The following is a 14,789-nucleotide window of genomic DNA, read 5'->3' as shown; positions in this document are numbered from 1 at the left end:
TCATAGAAGCTAACAAGACCCGGTCATTTAAAGGAAAAAAGTGATTGGATATTGGACATTTGAAAATTGATGATAATTTTTTGGTTTCCCTTCATTCGTACTTGGAACTTTTGACATGCAGTGGAAATAAGACTGCTCGGTTTAAAATGGTTTTGGTCGGTTCGGTTTGATAACCGAACCGACCACGTCAATTTTCTAAAAATTAAAACTGAAACCAAACTAAAGAAAAGAGACTTTAGTCGGTTAACTGTCCGAACTATGGCCGGTTCCTACCAAAATCAAAATTTATTAAAAAAATTTAAACAATATATATATATATATTTTTTTTTTATCATTTTCAACTATTAATATAGTCAAAATTAAGAGAAAAAAAACTTTTGTTGAAACCCGTCCAAAAATTTAAACAATATATATATATATATATATATTTTTTTATCACTTCCTTTATATAGAGTAGTTGAGATAGTATTTTTTTCATCTATTCTTTATTGCGAGCCAAAAACCTTGATGGATTCCCCTCTAACATTTCTAAAAAAAAATCATTCTCGCTTTATTTTTTTTTTACTTGACATTGGGAAAAAAGGAGGAAAAGAACTTGGATCTCCTTTACAATATAAAGAAAGAAATAATGGTCGAAGTTTAGACCGCTCACAGTAGTTCTACCTTTTACAACTTCAGTTGTTAGTTGACAAAGTCTGAAAAGCATAAAATATTAATAAATATTATTGATACCACAATAATACCAAAGAGGATAATGTGGTTTAGTATTTAGTTGATGTTCTTCTACTCTCTAGGTTGAAGGTTTGAACCTCCACTTGTACAAAAATCTATTTTTTTTAAGTGTGTAATAATGGTCGGTCGATTCGGTTTAACCGACAACCTTGGCCACTAGAATCGACAACCGAACGCCCATGTGTGGGGCTTGCTAAGATAAAATGTAGTAGTACTATCTGCGTGAAAAATAAAGCCTTGTTTGTTTTACCAGTTTAATTTAGTTTAACTCGGTTTGAACAGTGAATAAAGTTTGAATTAATATTTGGTAAACATGTAGTTTGAATTACATTCGCTGTTTAAACTAAGTTAAAACTCCCCCCCCCCCCCCCCCCCCCCCCAAGTTCAGACGTTTAAATTATTTTTGAACAGTAAAAAGGTGCCCACTCTCTCTACTTTCACACCTACCAAAATACAAATTCAAATTTTATTCCCTGTTCAAATTAAAATTTTAACTGCACATCAAAATATCAATTCAAACTACAATTTAAACCATACAATTTGAACTTTTCCGTTCAAATCAATAAAATTCTAAGTAGCGAACCAAACAGGGGCAAAATTGTTTTTGAACAATTTGATAAGGATAATCTTAACAAATACTCATTGAAAGTGCATGAGTTAAGATTTTTACCCTTTACTCTTGATTCATAATCTTTTTAATCAAATAATTACACTAACAAAAGGATATTTATTAAGAATAAAGGGTAAATATCGAGACTCATACACTCTTTAAAGATCAATTCTTTATTTTTTCATTTGATGATAACTCTGCAAATAAATCACTATGGAAGGTTAAGTTATGGCCCCATTTATTTCACTAAGTCAAAAAAAATTTTAATAAAAATTTAAATTTAATTTTTTTTATTATAATATTTTTTCTCATATTAATTTATTTTTTAACACAAAATCTTAATTTAAAAGAGAACAAATCCATAACTCAACCTTCAACAGTCGAGCCCCTTTCAAAATTGCGGCTCTCGCTGGCTTTCAGAAGCTTCAAAAATTTTTGAAGCCTCTAGAAAAAAGTTTTTTTTTTGTCAGTTAAAAAAAAAAAAAAAAAAAAAGGCCTCTAGAATCCCTCAAAAAAATTGCCTCTAGAATCACACGCAAGCAACACAAGGAAACAACCCAAAAAGCGCCCTGACTCACAGGTGACACATGGCGGTTGTCGATTGGATGCAGTAATAGCTTGGAGACGTGGCGATCTGGGAGAGGACTAGGCAGGCAGGTGCACGTGGGAGATATGGGGCGCGAACTCTACAGCAGATATGCTGCTGTGGCTCGCTGACGCACGCTGGTTGACGCACTTGGCTGGGAATTAACTGACGCGCGAGTGGCCACCTCGGCATATTTCTTTCTCATTCTTGAATTTTTGGTCAAACCAGAAATCTCATTGGTAGGCAAGAATTAGTTGCATTTATTTTTCATTTCAAAAAGGAAAAAAAAAAGAAGAAAAGATTCGAGGGCAAACCAAAACTGTATTCTTTTCACACAGCCTGTCTTCCATCACCAAATTAATAATTTTTAATTAGTCAACGTGACATTTTGCATATATCTTTATTCTAATTAGTCAACCTGCTAGATACCTATCTCACACCAAGTTCTCCACTCTATTTATTGATGAAAATAAAATGAAAATTACAATAAGTACTTAATACTGTCGTAGAAAAACAATAAACAACCATATATATATATATATATACAACAGTAGAAAAATGAAAATAACACCTTATTAGCAACTGAATAAATAGCTCGCGGCAAGTGCAACCCCCAAGGAAAAAAGCGGAGACTCAACTACTCAAAAATTGGAAGAAATTACTACTCTAGAGTAGAAATGTCAATTGGATTGAGACGGTCCAGTCCAGCCCATTACAGTAGTTAATTCGGTATGACCTGACCTTATACTGTTATACACCGACCCGGCACGACAGAAAGATCTGGACTGGGCCTCATTTTTGAGGCCCACAGCCCATGCCAGCCAAAGCCTAGGCATGCGAAGGATTAGGCCTGCAACATGAAATTTTAATAAGGTTTGAGGCATTTTAGGATCAACTAGCCGACTTATGCCATTTAGTCAACTAATCATTTTCTTGTAATTATTCACATTATTTCAATAAAATCACATTAATAAAATAAACTCAACGACTAAACTGATACCTCTCGACGACTAAACTCAATCCTGACTTATGGAACCCTCGACGACTCTGGTATGAAATCTCGACCATGGTGCAACAGTTTGCATTAATGAAATAAATTCGATTGTTTAGTTGAATTTAGTTTAGCATTAACTAGGCTATGAATTAAAATGACTCGCTCTTAAATTAAGATGAAGCTTGAAACTCATTACTCTGTTTAATATTTGACGTCATATTTCATTTTGTTGGGACCTCCATAATATCATTTATCACGTGATTTTCATATTTGTAAAGATAAAACATACCCAAATCTATGTTTTTATCAAAAAGAAAAAAAATAAAGATAAAATATACCAGAATTTTACATTATTTAAATGTAAAAGCAAATATACATTTATAACGACATTAAACTCTTTTATATTTTTAAGATAAAAATTTAAGTTATTAGAAAGTACAATTTATATCATAGGATGTATAAAGGGTAAAATAAACTCGAGTTCTACATTATTTATATATACAAATAAAGTGAATTTATATCAATATTTATAGTCACATTTTCTTTTGTTGCAGCATCTCCAACTCCTACTTTCATTCTTCAGCAGTGTCTTCCAATGCCAAGAAAATGACTAAATGGAGAATCACAATATCTCTCTCTAAATGAGCAACGCGAATAAAAAACACAACAATAAAGTTATAATTAAGTAGCTACATAGAGGACGAGGAGAATGTTTATGATCAGAAAAAATTGTGGAGGAGAATCAATTAGTTGAATTTAGATTAGTATAAGTTAGGCCACAAATTAAAATGACTTGCTAATATTCGCCAGCAATTAAGATGAAACTTAGAACTCAAGGCATATCTAAGTTCCAAATTATAGATAGAAATCCACCAAGCCATTTGAGCCAAAAAGGAGGGATCCCAAGTGGACCTAGTCATAATTGAAGTAGAAACCAAGAAACCCAGAAAAGAAGCGCAGTTCATGCAATGCAATGCAAGCAACATTAAGGATCAATATGGTCGGCCGAAGAAAGTTCCTAAGTGGAACAAGTAGTGGTGGACTGCCTGCCCAACCAAACATTAAAAAGATCACTGAAAACCTTTTCGGCTAAGCCATGCCACCCACATCCGCAGTAATATATTTATATTTAAAATGTACATTGTTATACTCATCGTTATCGATGATGCATCACAACAGACATAATGAGTAACATAAACTCATTTAATAATAAAAATAAAGTTATTAAATCTCTCGTTGTTATGTGGCAATTTTGATGCACTGATATGTACGCCATAATTAAATATTATTTTTCTTGTTGAAAAACTAAAACACAAACAATATAATGATGCTCTAATATACAATCGATAATTTCGACACTATAACAACAAATACGATATTACTATGTGAAAGTTTTATTAATGGTAATAAATAACTTATTCTTTTAGTTACAAAATCAAAATTCAAACGTGATGACGAAACTCTCGTGCAATCGAATTGGTCGGTTTTGAGATAAAAGTTGAGTATTTCATGGTTCAAATTTTTTAATGTTACAGTCGATCGAGCAGGGCCACAAATCCACCACAAATGAAGCTCCTATTGCTCCAATCCAATTTGGAAAATCACCCACAATAGGAACAGCGGCTGTTTGCTTCTCACGTTTACTAAACTAATAATCCACTTTCCATTTTAACTTCCCTTAATTATACAAATTAGTCTACATCTTAAAGGCCATTCAACTGTCCACTTGATATCCGCAAGGACCAATATTGTACTCTCTAATAAATTAACAATTTATGCGCGGGTGATACTTTTTTCTTTTCTCTTCTTTTTTTTACTTGAATGTCATCTAATCTGAAAGCTAATTTTTTCCGAACAAAAGATTGGTAAAGTACATTGTTTGTTACTTGATCATTTCTTCTTCTGAATAACTCAAAAAAGATTTATTTATTTTTTAATGATGCAACATAATTAAGAATAAAAATATCGACACCAACAAAAATATTGAAATTTTTTTATTGAACAATATCGAGACGGATGCCAACATGGATAAAAACTAAACCATGTATAAATTGTGTCGATATTATGCCAAAATTCCACATGGACATAGCTTCCATCCAAAACCTACATTTACAATAATGTTGAAGAAATAATGATAAAATTATTGATACTTACTTCTTTGACTATAATTAGGTTTTCTTGTATTGTGTGTATTGAGAATAAATACCAGTGGCAGTCATAGTCTAGTGCATTGAGTTGTATTTAATAGTGTTCCCTTTGCAGCCCCATTAAATCTGAATATCGTTATGCTTAATTTAACTACTTCTAGAATCTTCATTGGGACTTGGCCTGTGATTATAGTGTCATCACATATCTACAAAAATTCCTTGTTTGAAATGAAAGTTGTCCATACTCCAAGCTCCAAATCAACATACGCATGGAAAGAAAAAAGAACTTATTGATTAAAAAAATTGGGAAACTAGTGCTAGTGTTGTGCATATCACCGTTGAAACTTGAAATAGCCATAATATTATATACATGTATATTCCGGAACCAGAGAAAGTGACAGTTATGGGAAGAACATGGGTAGCTTATTATCGACTGCCTTCCCCATCGCATCTTTTCTGTTATTCCGTTTACCTTTTTTTTTTTTTTTTTTTTTTCTCTTTCTCTCTCTCTCTCTCTCTCTCTCTCTCTGAACCTGTCATATGCACACTCCACAAACTCCAAAATAAATAAATAATAATAATAATAAAAAAAGCCAAAGCCAAATGCCTATATGGAATTGGTCGGTTCCCGCCCCCAAAATATGTTAAAAAACAAACGTAAGGTGCAGGTAAAAAGTTTGAAGCAGCTTCCACTAACTATCCCTATTATATATATACATATATTCTACCTTTGTGGTGTATATGTTTCATATATGCATTCCCTAGTTTAAAAACCTTAATAAACTACTTTGGCAACTTGTTCTCTTGCTTAGTTTAACTTACTCTATTCACTCTGAGTCTCTCACACTGTGGTCACTCACTCACTTGCAGCAATTACCACTATCCTTTGAGTTAGCTTGGTTAGCTTGGTTTTCGCAACATTTCCTATTGGCAGCACGACTTTTCAGATTTTGGTCCCAATTCTTGAAATTCAAGTGAGCTTAAGTATTAACTAAACATGAAGGATTTTCGTTTGTCTAATTTGGTTGTGCTGTTGTTATGCATTTCCCTCCTTTGCTTAGTCCACTTGACACAAGCTAGGAAGCACCATTTGAAACACAAGCACTTTCACCATCACAAAGGATCACATATATCACAACCTCCTTCAACTTCACCAACACCCGAGCCCGTGGCACCTGAGCCCCCGACACCCATGCCTGTTCCTGAGCCTGCTGAGCCACCTTACAATGATGACAGTCCAATTACGAATTCTAGTGGAGTTTTCGACGTGAGAAAATTTGGCGCGGCTGGAGATGGGGTGACGGATGACACGGATGCATTCAAGATGGCATGGGACACCGCCTGCCAGAGTGACTCTGCTTCCTCACTTATCCTTGTTCCCAAGGGATTCTCCTTCATGATTCAGTCCACCATTTTCACTGGTCCTTGCAAATCAAGCCTTGTGTTTCAGGTATTGGCATTTTGGTTTTTATTTCTTTGAGCCAATTTCTTAGAAAAGAATAAGACTAACCAGTTTTGGTACAAAATGGTGACTTAAGGTTGATGGAACTGTAATGCCTCCGGACGGACCTGATTCGTGGCCAAATAACAGCAGTAGACGCCAATGGCTTGTCTTCTATAGAATCAATGAAATGGCATTGCAAGGAGGTGGCCTAATTGATGGAAGAGGTCAGAAATGGTGGGATCTCCCCTGCAAACCCCACAAGGTATGTCTCTGCTTATTCCTAAATAAAATCGAAAAAAAAAAAAACCAGTTTCATGACACTCAATTGTAATTTCTTCTCAATTCCGCACGAAATAGTTAATATTAATTTTATAGAACTTGCATAAATAAATTTTTTCATTATGTGTATCATTGTTCATTTGTCATTACTAAAATTTTGAAATATTTCATCAAACGTGTCACAGGGAAAGAATGGAACTGGACCATGTGATAGCCCCATTGTAAGTTAAATAAATGTCTTGCCAACATCTATATATAGTTTAAAGTTTTTGCTAAGTGAGAACTGAGAACTTGAATTGTGATGCAGGCAATCAGGTTTTTCATGAGCTCCAACTTGACAGTACAAGGACTTAGGATCAAGAACAGCCCGCAGTTCCATTTCCGATTCGACAGCTGCCAGAATGTTCATATAGAATCTATCTCTATAACAGCCCCTGCACTGAGTCCGAATACTGATGGGATTCACATAGAGAACACAATTGGTGTTGAAATCTACAATTCAGTCATTTCTAATGGTCTAAAACCTCACCTAATTAATTTCAGTTATCCGTTAATTAATCTCGATCAGAAAGCTTCTCAAAAAATACTAATTATTTAATGATCTTCTCTAAAGGTGACGACTGTGTATCAATTGGATCAGGCTGTCATGATGTAAACATAAGGAACGTCACTTGTGGACCCGGTCATGGAATAAGGTATTACTCTAATCAGTACTTTTTACCCGTAAGATCAAGATTTATGTATTTTCTTTCAGCTTATAAAATTCTTTACATTTTCCACCTCAGCATTGGGAGTCTAGGCAATCACAACTCATGGGCATGTGTGACGAATATCACGGTACGAAAATTATTTGACCAAAAAAAAAATCTTTTCTATTTTTCGTATTGTGTCCCCACTGAAAAACAAAAAAATTATCCGACTTTGTGTTACTAGGTCAAAGACTCGGTGATAAAAGCGTCGAACAACGGAGTCAGGATCAAGACATGGCAAGGTGGATCTGGAGCAGTATCTGGAGTGACATTCAGTAACATTCACATGGACAATGTGAGGAACCCAATTATAATAGACCAATTCTATTGCCTGCCAAAGAATTGTGCCAACCAGACCTCGGCAGTATTCGTATCAGACATATTGTACGACAACATAAAGGGCACATATGATGTCCGGAGTCCACCAATGCATTTTGGGTGCAGTGATTCTGTGCCATGCGCCAACTTGACACTCTCCGAGGTTGAGCTTCTTCCGGCTACTGGGGACATAGTTTTGGACCCTTTTTGTTGGAATGCTTATGGAGAATTGCAGACACTCACTATTCCACCAGTTTCCTGCTTGTTGGAGGGTGTTCCTAACTCCAAATTGGACAATAGTGACAAGGGTTATTGCTCATGATTTATTTACTTTCATGCATGGCTAGTTTAATATGTACTAAACCAATATTATATATAAATATATGTATATAATTTGAAAGGGAATCATGATAATAATAAATCTGATTCTATGGTCAGGATATATATGTAGGAGTTGGGTTCTTATATTTGCTCATCCCCCATATATGGAGTGTCATTTGGAGTAACTTAAAAGATATGCTTGGTTTTTGCTCTTGCATATCTATGTAATAGAAGTATATTATATGCTATTCCACCTAAGGACCAATTTGGTATTGCTTTTATAGAGGTTTTAGGAGTACTTTGCAAGTAATGTATTTGACATAATTGTGTGAAATTTTTTTGCAGAAATACCAATGCACTCTTACAATTATTTCGACTCTGCTAATATTTCTACTTTGCCTTGTAAAATTTGTTCTAAACATGCGATGGGAAATTTCTAGCAAATATCATTGGTCTCTTCAATCTATTCATTGCTTATCTTTCTTACTAAAAAAAAAAAGAAAAAAAAATTGAAAAGTAAACAAATAAAATATACAATGGCGACATCAAGTACCTAGATCATATAACATTTTGTCATCAAATGACAAGTTGATGAAACAAGGATATATATGGATGCGGCGGAATCATGAGAAAGTTATTTATTATTAAGAGGCCCTTTTACTTTATAAAACGAATGAAAAAGTAGAATATTCCAAACTTTCAAAATTGGTGCAAAAGTAGCTAGCTAGGATACAAGAAAGTATCCAGAGTATAAATACAGAAAATGAGACTGACATGTAGATATATACACATATAACGTAATGTATATAATATGATATAATATAATATAATATATGTTAATAATCTTGCCTCATCTCTTTGTAAATCTTTTATACCAGGACATTAACACACCATGGAATTTCCACAGAAGAACAAGTTGCTTTTATTCACCAGAAAAGAGAAGAATTGAATTACAGAGAAAAATCCCCTTTCTCATAAATCTCTCTTATTTTCTCTCTCCTATTTTCGGTTATGAAAAATGCTGTCCAATAAAATACTCTATTTGCCTATTTATATCTTAAAATACAATCAAACAGAATATGCCATATAGCTAACTAAACCATTAACAGCTTTTCTCATTTCTTATCCTATTACAACCAACTGAATAAAGAACCACTATATAAAAATAGAATATAATATAATATATGGTAGTAATGTAAGAGAAGAATATAAACAGGTATATATTGTCGGATGCGCCACTAACTTTGGTATTTGAAGTGAAAAAAAAAAAGCCCTCTTTTGCATACTTTGTTTTGCACGCGTAGGGATTGGGAGGGTTTATCATGATTGGGAGTATTATGATATATATGATATGAGAAGGGTAGAGAGGGTAGACTTAAGTGCCCTGAAAAAGTTGCCAGTCGGTGCACGGGGCTTTAATCCACTCAGTATTCTCTCCACCCACCCAACAAATATACCTTTTTCTCTATACGACTCATTAATGACTCTCAATCTTATAGTCGTCTTGACAATATTTGCTAAGTCCTTGCCAATTAGTACTCTTCATATCAATTGACATAAATCATAGATTTATTTTTTTTTAGTTAGTACACGCGCACACACACACACACGCACATATATATATATATATACACAAGAGTTTGAAAGCGCATTTTATTTGCTTTATCCATTAGTTTAAAACTTTTACAATTTTTGGTGATGCTTATAGTAATAGGCGGTTAAATGTTATCCTTATGTAATGAAGTTGAGAGGGATTAGTACATTACAGTCAACAAAAATAACGAACTAAGGATGTTGAATAACAAAATGTGGAATTATTTTTTTAATCTTTGACCTAATTCCGCCTCCTCATCATCGTCATCACAATCATCATCATCATCATTATTAACATACATTTATAGTTAATCAGCTATGGCTTTGTTATTTATTTATTTATTTTTCTTTTTTTAAATGTTGCAGATCCAATTCTAAATTAAAATACAAAAATTTACGGTCACTGAGAGATCTTAAATACACATTTATTTTCACTGGTAACTGATAGTGGTGGCATAACGGTAAAAGATAAACTTATTTTCTCTAATATAGTATCTACGGATCAATTCTCCTTATATGTAGTGAGGTGGGAATTGTGTCTATTTTTGGCCTGTCTAATATGACTTAGTCTGATGTGATTTTGAACACTTTATATGTTAGTTGATGAAAGTATTTATGGTCAGACTTTTTCCCGCTCTACTTGTGATCCCAATAGATTACTAAATAATCGTTGGATGGAGACGTGAGTACACTAAATACTTGTTTCCCTTTTTATTTTGAGAAAAAGAAAGTATTTTCCATATATTTTGTAATTATCTACGCATGAAGTTTCTCTAGGAATCCAATCTCTATCCAGCGAGAGGTACTTTCAAAGCTCTCCAAAAACCGTGATGCAATATTGCTTCTTTTACTATCTTTTCTTCGTACTATAATGGAAAGTTTATCTTACATGGGACTCTCCATATCGGAATCTGAGAGACCAGGGCCAAGCATCCTCAAAAACTATCCCATCTCTGGAAAAGCAAACAATCTGATGAAAAATTATTGATGTCAAGGGTTTCAGAAATTGGGTGTTAAATGTTATAATTTTGGAGTGCTCGATTGTATGGGGCAGGAGCCCAGGAAGACTTAATAGTAGTGCTTTTGTCTTTTGCAGCTTCGGAAAAGTGCTAAAAGCACCAGAAGATCTAACTGCCATAAACATCGTCTGCTAATATTGTCACATAATATATATATATATATATATATATATATATGGTCATAGAAGGCTGCCTAAAGTTTACCAAAAAACAAATAAAGAGAAAGGAATCTATTATCTACCCCACTAACACCACACCTCTACCCACTACTACGAACATTATCTTATACGCACATATAAGTATTATTTTACTAAATATATGTATATAGTCGCTATGATATCAATGATCAAGTTTTGTTTTGGTCACAATTAAAGCATGTCTATTAAATTAATGCATATCTATTAGCTACCAAAATTGGTTGCTAAACCTTTTCTTCGAATCATATCTAGCGGCGACCAAATTTTGATTGCGGAAAGTTGCTATTATTTTTTTTTTTTTTTGGGTAGCGGAATGATAATTTTCTTGTAGTTGTAGATTCATTTCATGGTGCCTCGCAATGGACGGAAGAAAAGAAATGTGAGGCACATGCAAAAGAGATTTTTGCACACATCTAGCAAATTATTAACACGACTCATTAGTGGTTAATTGCAAGAGGATCCAGATAAATCATGAGTTCAATAGCATTTACGTAGAACTGATAGATCTAATCTTGAGTTTGTTGAGAGGCTGATCAATAGTATTTCGTAACGCTTCTTTCCCTGTGAAATCTAGTAATGGGGTCGCATCAAAGTGAGAACAAAAAAAAAAAAAAAAACTATCTAAAATTACATTTCGCAGTTTTCTCGTATGCCAAACAGAACGTGGCCGGAATTTACGTACGTTCCGAGTGAGTACTAAAGGGAGTATTGTGCTATATGCATTTAAAATGAGAAATTTGTTACGTTTGAAAAAGACAATAACAAGTTGTCAAAAAAAAAAAAAAAATAGAAGACGTTAATATGAAAATGACATATAATAAGAAAACGACACTGTAAATATACTTAGAAAAAATAAATCAAAGGACAAAAACTAGAAACGAACGACAGCAATATGAACACGATATAAAATAAGGTAGAAAGCAAGCAATAGAAAAGTTAAAAGAAAAGGAGCCGGAAATCACACGATAATGTAGCAAAAACGACAGGAAACATAAAACGACATTGATAGTAAAAAAACGATAAATATGCTGCAAGAAACATAAAACAAGAAAACTATCAAAACGACAGTCAAATGAAAACACAACAAACTTTAAGGAAAACGACAACAATGAGAATTGAAAAAATAGTAAAAACAAATAAAACGACAATAAAGTGGAAAACACGACATTTTTATTAAAATGATGTAAATAGTGAAAACGACAATAAATTCAAACGACTGAAAGTATAGACCACGACAACGTGTAAGAGGTCAGCAAAAACATTTTTAAAAAATAGATAAAGGACAATAGTTTTGTTTTTTTTTTTTTTTTTTTTTTTGCTTGAATAAAGGACAATAGTTAATAGTTAAAAGAAAAAGAAATATACAACTAACTGCACTTTCCTTTTCTCTCATTAATTTCCAGAAAAGAGTTAAAGACTAACCAGCTCATTTCCTTTTCTTTTCGGGGCAACGGCGTACACTGACATTTTTGGGACGGCCCAGGCCCAAGAAATGCCAAACAGCTCATCTCCAAGATGATATCACATATATATATAAATATATATTAAAACCTATATCTAATGCCTCTGTTATGATTATTGCATAATATGATTAATTTCTACCAAACAAAGATTGCATAATCCGATCACTTTTTTTAAATAAATAAAAAACACACATTATTCACATTCATGATGTGGTCATTGATCTAGTTTTTAGTTATGATTTATATGGTTTTTTAATTGGTTTGGACCGTTTTGGTTGTGGTTTTTCTTCTTGTTCATGGTCTGGTACTTTTGATATATGTGTTTGTGTGTGTATAACTGAAATTCCTAGATTAATTATACTCGGTTGTTTCGTGATTAGCTTTTCAGCTTATATAAGTAATTACATATTAATGTAAAGTTGGCTACTAGCTAGCTAGCTAGCTGACGATCGAATACAATTGATGGCGCTCAATTATATATATATATATATATATATATATGCCCAACTTTGTCGGATATATGATTACATATTGCACATGGTAATGTCTTGTGTACAGGACTATTATAGGTTCAGTACATATATTTCCCTTTAGTTTTCGTGGAATATAATCATACTTATTACAAGCTTGAAATAAAAAATAATTAAATAGAACAACTTTTATATATAGTTGGTAGGCTCGTGCCTCACATTGTAGGTAAACTTATCACTGTAAACTCAAACATTTTTTGAGAAAGGGGGAAAAGACAATGATAATCAGATGCTATCTTTTCACTTTAAAAAAAGAACCAATAAAAATAAATGCCATATTCCGTAACAATAATATTGTTATAAGTATAATAGTAATTGCGTCACTCTTATAGATGCAATGACGCAGCAAGTGTCCAAATCTCCGATGATGCCGTCCCACGCAAACCCAATATCATAATGTAAAATTTATCAAATCAAATGGACATTGATTCTCTCTCGAGGGGATGCCCTTCCAGCAACTAAAAAAACAAAAGAGTTTCTGATAGAGGATCAAAAGATATCTTATCATTAATATTTTGTCGCCTTTCATAAATCACAAATGAGTGTCAATAAGAATATCTTACAGTAAAAAACCATTTTAATTTCTTTATTTTTAAGAAAAATGTGCAATTAGTTTATTGATCACATATATTCATACATATATGTGTTTTGTCGGGTAACGAGCATATGGCCATTTGAGATAAAACAAAGGTGGCATTTAAGTAATTATATTTAAAAAAAAAAAATTAATCCAAAACATAGAAAGATTTTTATTATTTAAAAAAATAAATAAATGCATCATTTATTTTACCGATTTAAATTTTAAATTTTAAATTTTTATAATTAAAATTTTTTAAAAATATTACATCGAGTTTTTTTTCTGATATAATTAAAATATCTTTAAAATATCAGTGTAAACAAGTTTTAAAAAAAAAACAGCAGTACATAATGATTAAACACCATGACGGTGACCATTCCACAGTTCAGAGTCAAAGAAGCAACCAAGAAAGTAAGGTCTTTATAAGTCATGTTCTAGTCTTTATATATTGGGAAGAACTATACACTTAAAAAAAAAAAATCTCAGCATTAATTCTACAAAAACATTTTAGATATGGAGAGAGTAAGCAAGAAGAGGAAGATATGCCAAGTTTACGAAGAAGAAGAAGAAGAAGAAGAAGAAGAAGAAGAAGAAGAAGAAGAAGAAGAAGAAGAAAAGATCGAGAAATTCTATACTCTCATCAAAAGTATTCGCGAGGCTCGCAAACGTTTGATGAAGGGCTCAGATCATGATGATCATCAGATAATCCAAAAGGAAGAGAAGCAATTTGCAGTGTGGGAGCCCTCTTTCCAACGTGAAGATTTCATGGAAGATCACCATGATGGTGATGAGCGGTTAAAAAACCCTCTTGTGTCAATACGTGTAGGTTCTTCTTCAGTCAATAAAAAATGAGTTGAGATGATCAGAAAGAAGAGTTAGATCTAAGGCTTTCGCAAGACAGTTCTTTCTTCATTGTGATCAGACAACGTTGAAGGTATGAAGATCATTTGTAACGACATCAAAAGTTCATTTCAGTGTTTTTTTTGTTTTTTTTTTTTTTTTTTTTTTTTTTTTTTTTTTTTTTGTGGTTGATGAAATGATGAATAAGCTAATAGCTGGGTTGTACAATTTGAAAACTAATTAAGTAGTTCAAATTGGGTTCCGAATAGATGATCGAGTAAACTTTTGTCAATGAGTATTAACCTATGAGTTGTATTGTTAATTAGCATATATTATTGTTGCTGGTCTATATTATATTAGAATTAAGTTGCAAAATCAGTCGTTTAATCT

At 32.9% G+C, this 14,789-nt stretch overlaps 2 protein-coding genes across 2 annotated transcripts; both read left to right on the top strand.

Moving 5' to 3' along the window:
- The first annotated feature begins 5,921 nt into the window (after nucleotides 1-5,921).
- Nucleotides 5,922-8,332, top strand: LOC21401754 (polygalacturonase At1g48100). The gene is made up of 7 exons (XM_024164279.1): nucleotides 5,922-6,519; nucleotides 6,608-6,775; nucleotides 6,978-7,013; nucleotides 7,100-7,307; nucleotides 7,406-7,487; nucleotides 7,578-7,629; nucleotides 7,726-8,332. Exons 1-7 carry the CDS (start codon nucleotides 6,067-6,069, stop codon nucleotides 8,179-8,181), a joined length of 1,455 nt encoding a protein of 484 aa, XP_024020047.1. The 5' UTR covers nucleotides 5,922-6,066; the 3' UTR covers nucleotides 8,182-8,332.
- Nucleotides 8,333-14,025: 5,693 nt separating this feature from the next.
- Nucleotides 14,026-14,538, top strand: LOC21401753 (proline-, glutamic acid- and leucine-rich protein 1). Its single transcript, XM_010096120.2, has one exon. It carries the CDS (start codon nucleotides 14,073-14,075, stop codon nucleotides 14,409-14,411), a length of 339 nt encoding a protein of 112 aa, XP_010094422.1. The 5' UTR covers nucleotides 14,026-14,072; the 3' UTR covers nucleotides 14,412-14,538.
- Nucleotides 14,539-14,789: the final 251 nt, after the last annotated feature.

The sequence above is a fragment of the Morus notabilis genome, unplaced genomic scaffold (genome assembly GCF_000414095.1).
Source record: "Morus notabilis unplaced genomic scaffold, ASM41409v2 Scaffold227, whole genome shotgun sequence".
Taxonomy (NCBI): Eukaryota; Viridiplantae; Streptophyta; class Magnoliopsida; order Rosales; family Moraceae; genus Morus; species Morus notabilis.
Note: the sequence above shows the minus strand (reverse complement) of the source record. Positions and strands in the feature narration are given on the sequence as shown.

Bases quoted from the DNA above. Each gene is read 5' to 3' on its own strand.
- LOC21401754 (XM_024164279.1), top strand. From the start codon at position 6,067: ATGAAGGATTTTCGTTTGTCTAATTTGGTTGTGCTGTTGTTATGCATT. The intron at 7,014-7,099 runs GTAAGTTAAATA...ATTGTGATGCAG, and splicing joins GACCATGTGATAGCCCCATT to GCAATCAGGTTTTTCATGAG. The intron at 7,308-7,405 runs GTCTAAAACCTC...TCTTCTCTAAAG, and splicing joins CAATTCAGTCATTTCTAATG to GTGACGACTGTGTATCAATT.
- LOC21401753 (XM_010096120.2), top strand. From the start codon at position 14,073: ATGGAGAGAGTAAGCAAGAAGAGGAAGATATGCCAAGTTTACGAAGAA.